We start from the raw sequence: 15,083 nt of genomic DNA on the forward strand, positions 1-15,083 counted from the left end.
CCATTATAAACGGACAAAAGCCGACAGAGGCAGGAGGGGGAGGGAGGGAGTGTGGGAAAAATAGAAAGACCAAAATGCTGCAAAATGCAGCCAATAATTAAAGCAGCATTAGTCAACTTAGATCCCAGTGCCAAGCAACACAAAGGAAAAGTCAGTGCCTTTCACTAAATAACAGTGCCAACATTGTTAAATTAAAAAAAAGCTGAGTTACCACTACTGCCACTGCGGGATGTTTGTACATCTCTACGCCAACATAGACACCTCTGAAAAGACAAGGTCAAACTAGTGCATTCAAGCCAAGAGACAGAGGGGGTCCAGGGGGTCAAACAACTTATGCAGGATCCAAGACCCCAAGAATGGAAAGCACCATGAACATCAGCAGCTTCCAAACTGTCTACACAGGATGCATTCAGGAACAGTATTGAGTTGTAGGTCATACCCGTATTGGCCCATTACACAATTACCTGCATGCAACGGAAGAAAAAGACCTGAAGTGTAAAAATATGCAGGTACAGGTGCAGACAGAACCCGCCCACATCGTGTCTCAATCAGCAAAGCTCCAAGAAACAATATGGTTTCTCATTTAGAACGTTTTCATTGTCAACACGCAGTTTAAGGCATTTTCTGGTTTTTGTCTCTGTGACAATCTCAAGTAGAGAAGGAAATGAGCCACTCGGAGTTTACCCAGAGGGAGAGGGGATGAGGCCGGCGTAATGACCGGATCATGAGATAAGATTTAATAAGAATGTATTAGCTTCTGGAAGAAAAGAAAAATAGAGCTGAAAAAAAAAAAAGTAGTGATAAAACGTGTCAAAGTGACCATTCATCAAGCCCTGCGCCCCTTAGTTACTGTTGCTAGGTGTGTTTTATTAACGTGAAACAGTTTACGGTGAGGTAGGTTAGTAGGCAATGGCTCCTTGATTCCAGACAGAGGTAGACAAAAGCAGCCTCTCATTTAAAGCCAGCAACCGTCTTTTGACCCATGGCGAGACAAGTAGGGGTCTTATATGCTGCATACATGATGCTACGCTAAAAGATTGAGGTTAATGTCCCAGGCAAAAAGACATCATCCACCAGTTGATGATCATGCAGCAAACATGGAAATAAAGGAGCATTGCTATTAGTATTACAGCCCACTAGCTCCAACGTTACAGTTATGGTTGCTAAGCTATGCTTCAGGAGAAGGAGTTCAGCAATGGTCGACTGATCGCTGTTCAAAATAATAAAAGGTTTAGTGAAAGTTTTAATTCTTTCAAAAAGTTCAGTCACATACTAAACTTCCAGCTCGACTCCCTCGCTCTAGTATGAGGTCATGACTTTGTTCCTCAAACGAACCCACGTAATTGCACAGCACTTTTTAAAAGAAGGGCCATCATCCGAGAATGCATTACCACACGAAAACCAGCAGGTCTTCTCTTCCACATTTTTTTTTTCCAAGGCAGCTAAAGGCTTATCTAATTACAATTGATTATATTAGCCCTGGGCTTCAAGGATTTAAGCAGTGTCTCTTTAATTTAATCATTTTTTTTTTTTTTTTTTTAAACCATGAACCAGTTTCACATCTACACATGAAGGTTGTTGCCCTCTATCAGATATCTGGCCACGAGAGATTCAGAGTGTGAGAGCTTATGTTTCTGTGTGTTCACATACACGTACATCAGCGTATTGTCTACATTTTGTCTGACGGTAGAGAGAGATTCTGTAATTACACCAGCCGTCTCTGAGTGACAGAGCCTCTGAGTGCTTGTGGTGTCAGTGAACGCCTGGCTCAGACCCAGACGGGCAACCTTACTCCGCGTGCAGTGGCCCGTGCCAAGAGGTCGTGAACCTGCACTCAAGGTATGACTCCTACGGACCTCTTTCAAGTAACAAATCCACACCCTGTCTCTGTGTATTGGCAGTAAATAGAGATCAAGTAGCAGCCTATAATTTTCTGTTATGTATGAGATTCTAAACCTTGGGAACCAACTGTCCTACCATCTCTTCAAAAAAAAATGTTGTCAAGTATTCAGCATCAAAAAAACCACAAAAGCTCTGTGTTATAACACTGTGGTATGAGTGTGGGAAATATGCAATACCAAACTAATCTGACAGAGCGATAAAGTGGGCCTCAAATGTACTTTAACCAATTCAAAAACACAAAAACACAGAAACCACATTTAGCATTTGCTCACAGATAAATAAGAGTCAGCTAGAGTGGAAACAACAGAAAAAAATGGCAATTACAGTTAAAAGTGAACACTAAGTATTTAGAGTGCCACAATTTTACTGTTTCCACTGCTTAAATAGGAATATTCACTGGTTTCTAAGTCCTCCATGATAATACATTGAATGTCAAGCAATCTGCAGAGGTCTCCTTGGATTCTTTTTCTACTTTCTGACATTTTAGAGACCATTAAGATAAAAAAATATCAGATTACTTACTGAAAAAGATCTATAGTTGCAGCAGCAGTCAACATATGACCTTCATCAGCTCATTCATACACTTTCTGATTCCACAAGCTCATTGTCTATCAGGGAACTTACAACTTGTGCAGTTTCACTAGTACACTAGTTTTTTTTTTTTTTTTAAAAATCCCACAATGCAATGCTTTGCTTGTACTACATTAAAAAATTTCCACTATGCAACACCACGCCTGTTGATGGATGAATCATCCTTTTGCACCACCATTTAGTGTCTCTCAAATCTCAATTCACTGCTCACTATTGAGCTTTATTGTGCAAGAATAATGAATCAGGGAGTGTTTCAGGACTCAAATATTTTCACCCAGCATGCACTTGGGATCGCACATAGGGACACGCAGCGATGGCGGAAACAGGCCGTAACGGGTGAGGCGTTCTCCACCCCTTATCACAGAAACAGAAAAAGACTGGGTCACAGGCTACAGCTGCCCTGTCACTTATCCTGCAGGCTCATTTTCCTAATGTGGAAAGCGGCATGGAGCAGGATATCACTGAGGGCTCAGCAGGCAATTCCTCGAAGCTGCCATCGCTGCTCAGTATAACATGTTCACTGCAGGCGTAAGGCAAGGGTGATCACTCCATATCATTGTTTGTCAAAATTACAGATCAATTTACAGTATGAAGCTGACAGCTGAGTGGTGGCGTGATACACTGCAGCTATACATCATCTTGTCCCTGCGTTTCAACAACAAGCAGCTCGCTTGCATGGAAACCAATATCTGTGACCAAGTCATTTAAATCAGGTATCCGGCTCAAAGATAGATTGGAGTGAAGACACAACACTTAGAGTAATGCACTTCTTTTGCACACATACTCGATAGCTTCACCTTGTGCTGCTGCCGGCCAGGTTTATAATTAATGACGGGGCAGCTCTGGCGTCAATTGGTAAGCTGTTTGAGTATCTCATCCATCCATCTATCCATCCAGCCATCCAGCCATCCATCCATCAAGCGTTCAGATTAGAGCCAAGGTAGAAAAGGCAACGGCGCTGATGATTTTGAGCACGAGATGAACATCCACAGATTATTTCAGATTTACGCTGCTGGTGGACAGATTAGGACACAGTAATGCAACAGGATTTAAACACTGTAATATAATCTTTTTATCGGTGAATGTGACACGAGGTAACGCTGTCCTAAAACACACAAACACACACAGCTCATTCCAGTAGAGATGTGATCATATTTAACGCATATGAAACTCTAGTGGAGATGAGCAACCTTTAAAACAAGCAAACACGGCAGAGAGGGTGTTGTCAATTCCTGTGAATTGAAGACAAATGTATCTGGGCCAGAAGAACAGGGTTGTTGTTGTTGTTGTTGATGCAGGAGTGTATGTTAGCGTGTTTCAGGGAAAAGAGGATGCAGTCAGCTTTGGCTGTCTGCTGGGTACAAGGCGAGGCGAAGAGATTAAAAGAAAGGCTGCTCTCTTCCTGGGATTGGAGTGAGGATGTGGACTCTGAGAGGCCACTTAGAGCCGCACCTTCCTGCCTGAGTAACTGATGTGGTTTTTTTATTGGGTCAATGTGGTGTCTCTTCAAGATTCAAGGTGCTTAATTTGAACAGGTGGTAAACATGATTACTTGGGAATTAGCAACAAGGGGTTGAATACAAGGCTCTCATTATTGTACAAACAACTAATGTGACTAATGATTGTGTTCAGCAAGTAATCTGTCCTTCATTTTTTCTATTATTTAGACAATAAAAGGCACAAAATTTTTTTTCCCATAGCCCAAGGCGATGTCTTTTAATAGTTATATAACTTACAATTGTGAATCCTCCCATTTGAGACGCTTAGTTGAATTGCCATTTTTGCTTGATAAATAACTTAGTAAATGATTAACAGGTTATCAAAATTGATAGCAATTAATTGGCTGTCGACAAATTGATAATTTCATTGGCTAATCATTTCAGCCCTATCCATTAATTGAAGGATATCTGTAAAAAAGAAATGTGTGAAATATTATATTATCAGCACAGTTTTCTCTGATAACCACCTGAAAACCAAAAGATATTCAAAGTACTAGGATATCCAACAGGGAAAAAAAGCACTGGAGAAGCTGGAACCAGTAATTATTTACTATTGCACTAATCAATATTTGCATAATAATGTATCAAATGACTATGTGCAACCTAAACGGTAGAGCTGTGACGTACCCGGGGAGAATTACCCTCCGACTGAAGTTCACCTCAACTGTCGAAAGCGCTTTATTGTCTTCCGGCTCACTGTTTTGGTTCACTCTCACGGCTCTCAACCTTGTTTCTAGCTTTGTTTTTTTTCCTCCAGTATTAAAAAAAAGTTGTGATAAACTGACTGTATGCTAACCTCCTCAAAACAGACAGCCGACATACATAGTGGAGCATTAAGCAGCTGAAGAGCCAGATATTTTTCTCAGGAAAGAGCGAATATTGGACTTCCTTAGATCAATAAAAGTGGCCACAAACAACTCTAATGAATTGCTGCATGTCTGCAGGATGAGTCAATAATAACTGTATTGATATGTTAGTCATAACTTCATACGGTTATACGATACGTTTAAAACTACATTGACTGCACAAATAAACTGTAAACAATTTGGTTATTAACAATCAAAGCTAAAAGCAAACGTAATGGCTTTGATGTACAGAGTTAATACATGGGGAGAATAAAAGGACAGTCAATAACAACTTTAAAGGGCTTTATTAAATGCCAGATAAACGAGATTTACTGTCTCTGATCTACCTGCATTCTTACTTTAACAAAACGGCCTTGTGGTTCACTTCAAAAGGAGCTCTGAGAGTCTGCACCTTTATCTCCTCTGTGCCAGGCCAATACTGCGATGCATTGTGTGGTCTGTGTGGAGGATGCAATCACAATAAGCTCCTGCTCTCTCGTTTCTGTTCCGACTAATCAGCAGACAAGTGAGAGGAAATACCCTGTTAGATATTTATGCTCAGGTCACAGGAAAAGAAAAGCCTGTAATGTACGAAGAGGCAGCTATGCATTCCCTTGCATGCCGGCCATACCGCCCATGCATAGGAGGCTGGGCTTTCATCCAAAAAAAAAGGCCCAGACACAGACAGCAAGGTCGGCCCACCCTGCCACAGGCATCCCTAGAGGGGTCCGAGACAAACATCACTCCAAATTTGCTCCAGAGGCACATTCCTACAGACGTATGGGAAGAGAACGAGTTTAACAAAAGGAAAACTTCTTTCTCTTACAAACAACCCTCAGGCATGAACTGCCAGTCCAGTTGCAGCCTCGTATGATGGATGAATCTTGTTTACCTTCGGCAAGGCAAAAGAGGATACGCTTGTTTGACATGTTCTAAAAACCTGTCCAGGAGCTCGAAATAAGGATCTGATTTGTCAATTAATTTGTGGTTTCGTATTTACTTTACCGAGTGTTCAACTACAGATCCTGTAACAGCAAGAGCAACTACCACAGGTCTGGCCATCACGAGGTTGATACCGAAGAATGTGTTAAGGTAATATGTGAGACATGACCTCTACAGCATTATGTAGTGAATTTAATTAAAATCTCTTATCGTGTATTGTTACTTCCAAGAAGAGGTAAAACTTTAAACTGGAGCAGAGATTGTTAGTCAATTAATTGATCAACAGCAAATACTGTGATAATTAAATAGTCAAAAATGCCTCTTAAATGTGGGAAATTACTACTTTCCTTAGTCTTATGTCAAAGTCAACTCAATATCTTTGGGTTTTAATCCTGGCTTCTCATGGCAGATACTAATAAGATAACTAATTTAAGGAGTTTATAACTTGTAGTTTTTACACACCCAAGGGTAAGAAAGGTTAAGAAATGGTGAGCAAAGATGGATGGTTTAATATTCCACAGCTCGGGTCGAACCAAATCTAACGACATCACTATTGTTACAGTTCTGATTCTTCAAATGTTCATTAAAACTTCACAAACATACAAAGATGTATACAATCCTTCTGCATAATATTTCCAAATAAATGATCATTAATATATGCCAATTGCTCAGTTGCATCAATTAGGCTGATAATATCCCAGGTATTAACTGTCACTCCCAAACTATGTGCAAATAGTCGTTTTGGAGAACAAATATCTTCTTTTTGTAGTTTTTGCTTCTGGTGAGTGGGAGTCATCTGATCGGGACTTTGCTGTTCACTTTTAGCTCGTCAATGACTCAACCTCTTCTACAGTAAACCCAGAAGTATTTAATTGTGTTTGGACTTGCCTATGTGCTGAGTCGGAACAAATTCTTGGAAATGCGTAATCGTGGAAAACCCTGCACCACCCACAGTATCATGTTTCTGGAAGCAACGACGCCCTCATCAAAAGATTAATGTAACAGAGAAAGCAATGTTGCAATCACGGTGTGAAACATTTTACATTTTTACCACAGCTATCAGCTCGCAAGGTCAAAACAGGCTGGTGTATAAGATAATAGAATTGAAGTATAACCTAATCAAGCATCAGTATACCAAGGAACAAATATTGACTGTTCTGGTGTAGCAGTTAGTGTCAATAGGAGCTGTTGAAGTGTGTGTGTGTGTGTGTGTGGGGGGGGGGGTGTACTGCAGCTGAATCTTCATTTAAAAAAAAAAAAACACATCTCAGACTTGCCTTTACTTTAAAAGCTCTACTATCTATCATTACATTTAGATTTTTTATTATTTATTGCACATTGATCCACCCCCCCCCACCACTTTATTAAAGCACTCATTCTTGCTAAGTTCTATAGAGTTATTATTAATTCAAGTAGATTCAGTTGACTGTGATCTGCACGTTTAATAAGAAAGTGGCGTTCAGAAAGCCTGCTCCATGCGGTGGTCCACTAATCAAACACTGGGTGACTCACTGCCACATAGAGCCTTTTATAAATCCTCTCCATTACCCTCCTGTGACACGCTGACCGATGCCAATTTACAACATCTGCTCGAGCCCGAGGTTCTGTCCATTGTGGCCCATTTCTTACAAATGACATACAGTACACATTACGTCACTGGATGCATTTATTCTACCTCTTCTCTGGCCATTGTGTTTCATACAGTAGGCAAATTGATTAGACGGCTCTTAAATAGGTCTGTGTATACAGTAACAGAACAGCAACTGCCTCAGGGGGGCCAGAACAATACAGTTTTTGGTAATCTAATCAATGATATCTAATAAAGAATTGCACCATTTAAGGACAATATCAACTAGTGCAAGTTTGGAGATCTACATTGTTTTAGTTCACATTCTGCTCATCTTTATTTATTTTCTCTTTATTTGGATTCCCATTACAGCCAGGGAGGAACTATATAAGAACTTTGCCTACTTTGGTATAAACCAGGAAACATCTGATCTAGGGCATTGCCTTCTAAGTATTGTCATTATCGATTCATCTGCAGACCCCCCCCCCCAAACAGTCCAAGACATTTACCACAAACTAAAATCTGAGCAGAGAAATACTTACATTTAAGAATCTGAAAGCAGGCTGTTTGTTTTAAATATAAAAAATATCCTTTGAAGTTGGAAAATGTCTTGAATTAGAGCAAAAGAATAAAACAATAAGCTTTAAAATCCGACCGTGCATCAAGAAGCACTGAGGTTTAATACCCAGCTCAAACAGAAAGACAGCTGCTGCCTGGACAAGCAAGAAAAACACAATGTAAAATAATTTTAAAAACCAGATAGCAAACCTGTTTAGAGTACATAATGACTGCAGTTAAGAATCTGACACATGCAAACATACTTGTGTGGTTTGTTCAGAATCACCTTCAGGATAGTCCTCCTCCTTAACAGGACTACCCTGAAGGTGAACACCCTCCCTCCCTCCCTCCCATGGCCCCACAGCCTCACAGCCTTTGCACCAAATGCTGATTCAAACCAAATCTGGATTCTCCCTTGAGAATCCAGCCAACCACAGGTGCAGGGACACCCCTCCTTCATTAGAAACAACGACAGCTACACCCTGTGCTACTTTTAGCCGATTCAGTTTTCATTCCTTTTAGCATTTAACACCTGCATTTTCTATTTACTGTGCGTTTTATGCGGCCTTTCTGTGTTTTCCTCTTGAACTGCAGCATTTACGATTTATGCTGGAGAGCCATTTAGCCGCTACGCCAGGTGATACTGGTTTGACTGGCATGAGGTAAACGCAGAGGGGACCATCCTGTGGTGAGAAGACAGTACGAGTAATCAAGGAAAGAACAATCTGTAACGTCTCACACTGTCACATTACAGCAGAGATGAAGCATCCAGTGTCGTTTGTCTAGTTGTTTCGGCATGTTGTTGTTGGCATTAAGTGGAAAAGCTAACAATGTGAATAATGAAGTTAAACAGCTTGAGCGAATCCAAAAAAAAAAAAAAAAAAAAAAAAAAAGCACAACAACAAATGCCAGTAACAAGTCTTTCCTCTAGAACAATGACAGGAAGCATTACATTAAAGCACAACAGTGATGGTTCCCAGAGGATCACCATGAACATTGCTATGACCCTTAACAATTAAATAATTAATCAAGTGACAGAAAGCAACCATTTTGATGATTAGTTTGTCATTTTTTCACTAAAAATGACAAATATTCTTCCTCAGTTTCTCCTGAATTGTGAAGATTTTCTGCTAACGGAGGTCAGCTGTGACTTTTTTCCTGCCATTTGATAGATCACGAAAATGATCACCGGATTAATCAATAATGAAAACTAACCAATCGTTGAATCCTAGGTGCATATCAAACTATTCCTAACATTGTTCTGACCGTATTGATACAAATGTTGATCCATGACCTAAAACGTCCGATACTTTAAGCTAATGACATCTCGCTTTACTCGATCTTTGAAGACAGTCATATAAAATCTGCTTTTAGTTTCATTCCTTCGAGTGATGTATGGTCATTTAAAGAATTCCCTTGGAGGGGAGAAATCAATCCGACTTTAAACAGTACTTCTTGAAATGTCCAGAATGACATGTACATGTGATCGATTCCATGTTACATCACAGTTAAACAGGACTGAATGATAAAAATCAGCCAAAGGTTGTTCAATATGGCTTCTTCTCCTCCTCCACAGACACTCGCACTGACTGACAGCGCCGACAGTATAAAGAGATTCACATCCTGGCAGTGGCCGTTTATCCGCTGAAGAGGAAGCACGCTGCAATCCTCGCACCCCTAGACCAGAACTTTACATCACAGCCTCCTTAAACCGCCCTGAAAACTGGACAGAAGAGATGCGAGGAAGAAACAGCTCCCACGCTGCTGCTCTCCCATCATGCCTCTCTGCACTCACTCACCACACCACATTACTACTGTCTGTGGTATGGAAATGCACGGAGGAGGATTGGAAAGAGCAGAAACACGTCTACTTAGCATCTTAAAAGATTTATGGCGACCTGCAACAGGAGGGAAAGAAAAGTGTAAAGCAGAGAAAGGATAATGGAAGAGGGGAGCTTATGGGGGGGGGTCTGTGGGAACAGTTGTGGCTGCAGGTAAGGGTTAGATGTTACATGTGTAAACAAGGCAGGGTATGAACACGGAAGACAAAAGAGGGACTTTCTAAATCTGCCTTGCAGCATTGGTGAAATCCAACAGCTCTTTAGCAACGTGCAGTAAAATCAGCAGCCAGATGTGTGATTTCACAAGCCATGAAGGAAGTCAGGTTGAACATAAAATCCCCCCCCCGCTGCATGCAGCTCTAAATATATAAAAAGGAGCACACATGCGTGTACACCTAACCTAACACTTATCTGAGAACAAAATATAGGTCATCTCTTGATGGTAATTAGAGCTCTATTTGTGATCCCGATTTAGAAACCAGCTCAAGACACTTCTCTCATTTTGCCGATTATAGCTCAGATGGTGGCGAGCTAAATTTATGATCACGCATCAAAAACACCTTTTGTGGGAATCTGCTCACAGTTTGCAGTTTATATAAAAACATGTTCTGGTTCCAGCTTCTCAAATGTGAGGATTAATGCTGTTCTGTTTTATATTATTGGAAACTGAATATTTTGTGGGTTTTGGACGGATGGCAGGCCACTGCTCGATTGACAAAACGATTACATTCAGAGAGAGAGAGAGAGAGAAAAAAAAAAGATAAATCGATGAGGAAAATAACACTTAGGTGCAGCCCTGCTTTAAAGTTTTGATACAACTTAAGTGTCTCTGTTCGACAGCTTGTCTGAGGTGGTTCCTGGAGCTAATAAAAAGCTATATTAGTAACAAATAAAAAAGCCCATCAAGTAATCACTTAGCCACCATAAGCTCTTACTCAATGGGCTTGCAAGGCCGGAAAATTAAAATACACAAACAAAGTTTTAGGGTTTCACTTTTCATAATTTAACAAAAAAATATATAATTAGCTACTCTCTAAAGTCCATAAATCAAATTTTAGGGGGACATGACACCCTTTACTGTAGAATTAAAAGGGAAAAAGGTAGATTTATGTAACGTATGACCCTTAACAACAGCAATTATCATGATGATGCACACAGGGTGAGTGGAGAAGTGTGCAGTAGACTGTAGAGCAGGCTAGTCCAGTGGTTATGAAGGCACGCCTGTCATCTGAGTTTACTTTCCTGTTCAAAAATGTAAAACTGTTCCAGAGTAAAACTTGTCTCTCAAGTATGAATCTTCTCAGATCTGGGGTCTGTAAGGGAATTTTTTTTTTTTAAAACAAATATTAGGGTCTGATGTGGACCCATATGGGAGGGAATCTAAATCAAATCGAGTCCAGCTGTGATCTGAACACAAGCTGCTGCCCAGTTGCACAGTCATGAGTCAGCTGGGCTTTCTGTCAGCCAGACCGCTGAGCAAGACCTCATCAGAGGGGAGGTGATTCAAACGGTTCGCCTCCACATCACACACACACACACACACACACACACACACACACACACTATATTCTAAAAAAGAACACAATGTAATGTAAATTGACGCTTTTCACAAATCCATGCCCGCGTTCTACATTCGATATTCGAATGTGTCAACATGGAATGAATGTGTAAAAGCACTTCCGGTACAACATTTCAAAATAAAAACAGTAAAAAAAAAAGTGAAAGTAAGAAGAGTACCAACATTACAGCTGCAACAATTATCTTTAGTCACTTTATAAAACGGGATTCAATATTTTAAAGTGTCAATTCTAATTTCATGAGACTGTGGTAACCAACAGTCAAAAGATATTTTAATTAATATAGAAAAGCAGCAACTCCTTCCTACCTTTAACTTGAAACCTTAGCAATTAACAAATTAGTTGGTATTTTCTGTCCATCCACTAATCAATTAATCAATTATTCATTCACACACACACACACACACACACACACACACACACGTAGAGGAACATAAATAAGTCATAAAGCAGTATGATGAATTGGGATAGTTGTAGGAGCTTTTCAAAATAAATTGGTACTTTAGGGTGAAATTGTTTGATGGTAACAAATAGTATGGAAAACTTCTTACGCCCATAACATGCAACCACTTACAGGCCACAAAACAAAGCAAACAAAAGTGCATTCAGCAATGCCTTCAAGGCGCTTTTCAGTAAAGGTTTGTGAGGCAAGTGTGGGTGCGGACAATTAGGCTGCAGGTCAAATTTAAAAACAGGTCTACTTGTGAAACAGGTCCCATGTGATTACACTTTGTGCAGAAATCCTAAACAAAATGATGAATTTGCATTGTTGTATGGGCTTTTTGAAGTAAACTGGTACTTTAGGGTAAAATTAATATTTTATAATCACATAGTATTGAAAACTTATTACGCCCATGATGTGAAACCACTTACAAAACAAAAAAAGGTCACATGTGTGCCTATTTTATTATCCTTAAATATAGTTTTCTTCACACATTACTCGCCGTAAGATGATTTAACACATCTATTCATTAAAAAAATAAAATAAAAATCAGGTGCTTCATAAATATTACACACATTGAAAACTATTTAGCTTCTTATTTTGAAGGTCTCTGTCCTCAACTTCCCGTCTCGTTAGCGCTAACGACTGCTAACTCGCGTCAGCTGCTGCTCCACGCTGACTGCGGCTCGAGCTGCCCGGCTGCCCGCCGACCTGCTCTCGAACGCGGCCACAACTTCGAGCTAACTGCGCTCTCCCTCCTCACACAAGGTTCCATGTTTTGGACTGAACACAAACGACTGGTATTAAAAAAAAACAAAAAAAAAAAAAAAAAAAAACAGCACTAACCTATTAATTATTAAATTATTTTTTTTAACCACCTGGGTAAGCTCGGAGACATTTTCACCGGTTTCAGCCCCGGTGTGTTGATGCTGACTCCCGCTGCTCCAACCACACAGCCGACAAAACCAGTGAAAGATGCTGCGGCAGCGGCGTGCCACGACAGATCGCTGCCTCCCTAGATCCATATTTTAAAAATCCTGATAAACAAACCCCCCCCCGCCCCCCACGTTTTAGGATACGAATACATTAAAATGCTGCATACCGTTGACATCGGTTAACGCGGGAGACTCCTTCTTCTTGCGGTTATCAAAGAGGCTGTGCGGTGCGGCAGCTGCGGACTCTCTGCCTCCTCCCACCGGCCGCCCCTGGGCTCTGGCTGCTGGGCTACTTCCACCGTCAAAAAAGCCCGGTTCGGCCCCGCCGACTGACTGACTGCCTGCCTGTCTGCGGACTACTGCGGCTAGACAGACTGCTACACAAATACGAGATACTGAGTGGGCAGGGCGCGTTACCCCGCCCGTGGGCCCTCCCCTAGTCCCGCCGGTACACGCCGCTCTGTGGTATGCAGAACGAGAGTCACGTCAAATTTCATTCAAAAATCTGGGAAGTTAACGTGGCTTGCTTGATCCTTGTTCTTTGACAAGTGGGAAGTAGGATTTTTTTTTCTGAATTATCAAAATATTAAGTTCGGCATATGTCAAACACAAATATATATGTGTTTTTTCTTGTATCAGAGGGGTTTCATTGTATACTTGTGGTGTATACTGGGATCCAAGAAAAAAAATGCAGCCTGTAATAATCATTTTTTAAAATATAGCCTGAAAAACTCAATTTATTGACCATTTATTTCTAGAAAGGCATGATATCAAATCAACTTGCTCACCCCTAAATCTGAACATTATCCACATTCACTCAAGGATGCGATAAACTTTAAGTGTCTCTGAATGACCTGAAACAGTACACGACTTATGTCCTAACATAAAATGATCCATTGATCGCTCTTAAACTGAACCCATTTTTCATTCTGCAGCTTAAGCATCACATTGGAACAGGACCCTTTTTTTCTATTGACACCCACATAAAAAAAAAAAAAAAAACATGCAAGGCAGATCATTTGCCTCCCTGGTTGCAGAACACTGATGTATAATTAAAGTTATCAAGTACCAGGCATCAAATACCGCCTGTTACCTGGAGGACACTTAAAACTCCAGTTGGTGCCTTTATTCCACATCTTACAGCTTTGATTATGACTCACAGTTTGTTTCACTGCACTTAGCTGAAGGGCACAGACTTTGCTTTGCGCTCGAGCTGAGCAATAACTATAATATAATCAACAAAATAAATCTCTGTTCAGCTGAGTATGAAGACAGAATGCCACTCAGTGCATGGTCGAGCAGGTTTGGCAGACAGTTCCAGATCATGTTTAATACGTCATTTACATGTGTGCTTGTGCGCGTGCCTGTTGGCTTTCTTCCCAACCATTTGAAGGCGATGCCACTTTAAACACAGTGTGTCAGAAAGAAGGCATAAAGAGCTGGCTTTGACCCACAAACCTCAAAGTGGCACACGGGAACAGGGCAACCCTTTGCCTCCTCTGCAGGTAATCCTTGTTGTCCTCAGATGCGTCCAACATGTTTAAATTGCTTGCAGATTTCAGATATGTTTGACATTAAAAAGGCATGGCTTTAACACTTTATGCATTATTTAAGTTGGAATAGATTACCAAGCATGGAACAATGCATGCTCAGGGCCTTCTAGAGTCTCTGTTGCTCCCAAATAAGTTGATTATTTTCCCTGCAACTCTCAGAAAATGAGGGGACCAGACATTCACTGGAGATGCTGTTAAAGATCCTCTTGAAGCATTGTATACTTTGAGTTATCTCCGCACTGCAGTAATTTTAATGGCAATATGTTTGGCGTTGATGATGAAGCAATTGCAGTGAGGGGAGAACACAAGAGACATTTTGGCGGAGGAGGTAAAGCAATCCATCAAACACTGCTGTGAAAATCTGAGTCATGGCTACTGTCAGTAACATTACTGTGTGTGTGTGTGTGTGTGTGTGTGTGTGTGTTTGTTCTTTGGGAGACACATTAGGACAGTTTGTGGTGCTGTCAGACGCAACTGAGATCCAGGGATGTGGGCCATGCTGGCAAACAGTCATTTGTGCAGCTTGGATGAGTTTCACCTCATCAAACTTGCTGTAGAACACTTTGTCTGCAGAATATTACTACTGATTTGATCCCAGAAGTGTATAAAATATTAGTTATTGCCTTTGAGTGCTATCTGATAAACATGCAGAAGGTGGTTCTATCTTCTGTACTCCTTGTCCTTGGTGTGTCTTCAGGAAGAGCAGAGCAGTCTGTTGAGGCCTGCACCAGGCTCGTCGTTCTCCCGGTGGATAGATGAGCACAGCTCTGGATTGATTCACCCCTGTGGAGAATACAGGCACCAGCCAGCAGCTTCCAGCTGGCAGCAGGC

At 40.9% G+C, this 15,083-nt stretch overlaps 1 protein-coding gene across 4 annotated transcripts in view; it reads right to left on the reverse strand.

Annotated features, from left to right (window-relative positions):
* The window catches only part of si:dkey-97m3.1 (fatty acyl-CoA reductase 1), a 52,406-nt gene extending 39,335 nt beyond the window's left edge, over window positions 1-13,071 (reverse strand). For 2 of the 4 annotated variants that reach the window (XM_051392256.1, XM_051392255.1), the window contains exon 1: window positions 12,867-13,071. In XM_051392256.1, coding sequence (XP_051248216.1) covers window positions 12,867-12,875 — 9 coding nt within the window. In that variant the 5' untranslated portion in view covers window positions 12,876-13,071. Of the gene's footprint in view, window positions 1-2,424; window positions 2,445-7,888; window positions 8,053-12,866 lie in introns of those variants that run through there. The other 2 variants (XM_051392257.1, XM_051392258.1) reach the window with 2 other exon arrangements.
* Between the last annotated feature and the right edge of the window lie 2,012 nt (window positions 13,072-15,083).

The sequence above is a fragment of the Dicentrarchus labrax genome, unplaced genomic scaffold (assembly GCF_905237075.1).
Source record: "Dicentrarchus labrax unplaced genomic scaffold, dlabrax2021, whole genome shotgun sequence".
NCBI classification, from domain to species: domain Eukaryota; kingdom Metazoa; phylum Chordata; class Actinopteri; family Moronidae; genus Dicentrarchus; species Dicentrarchus labrax.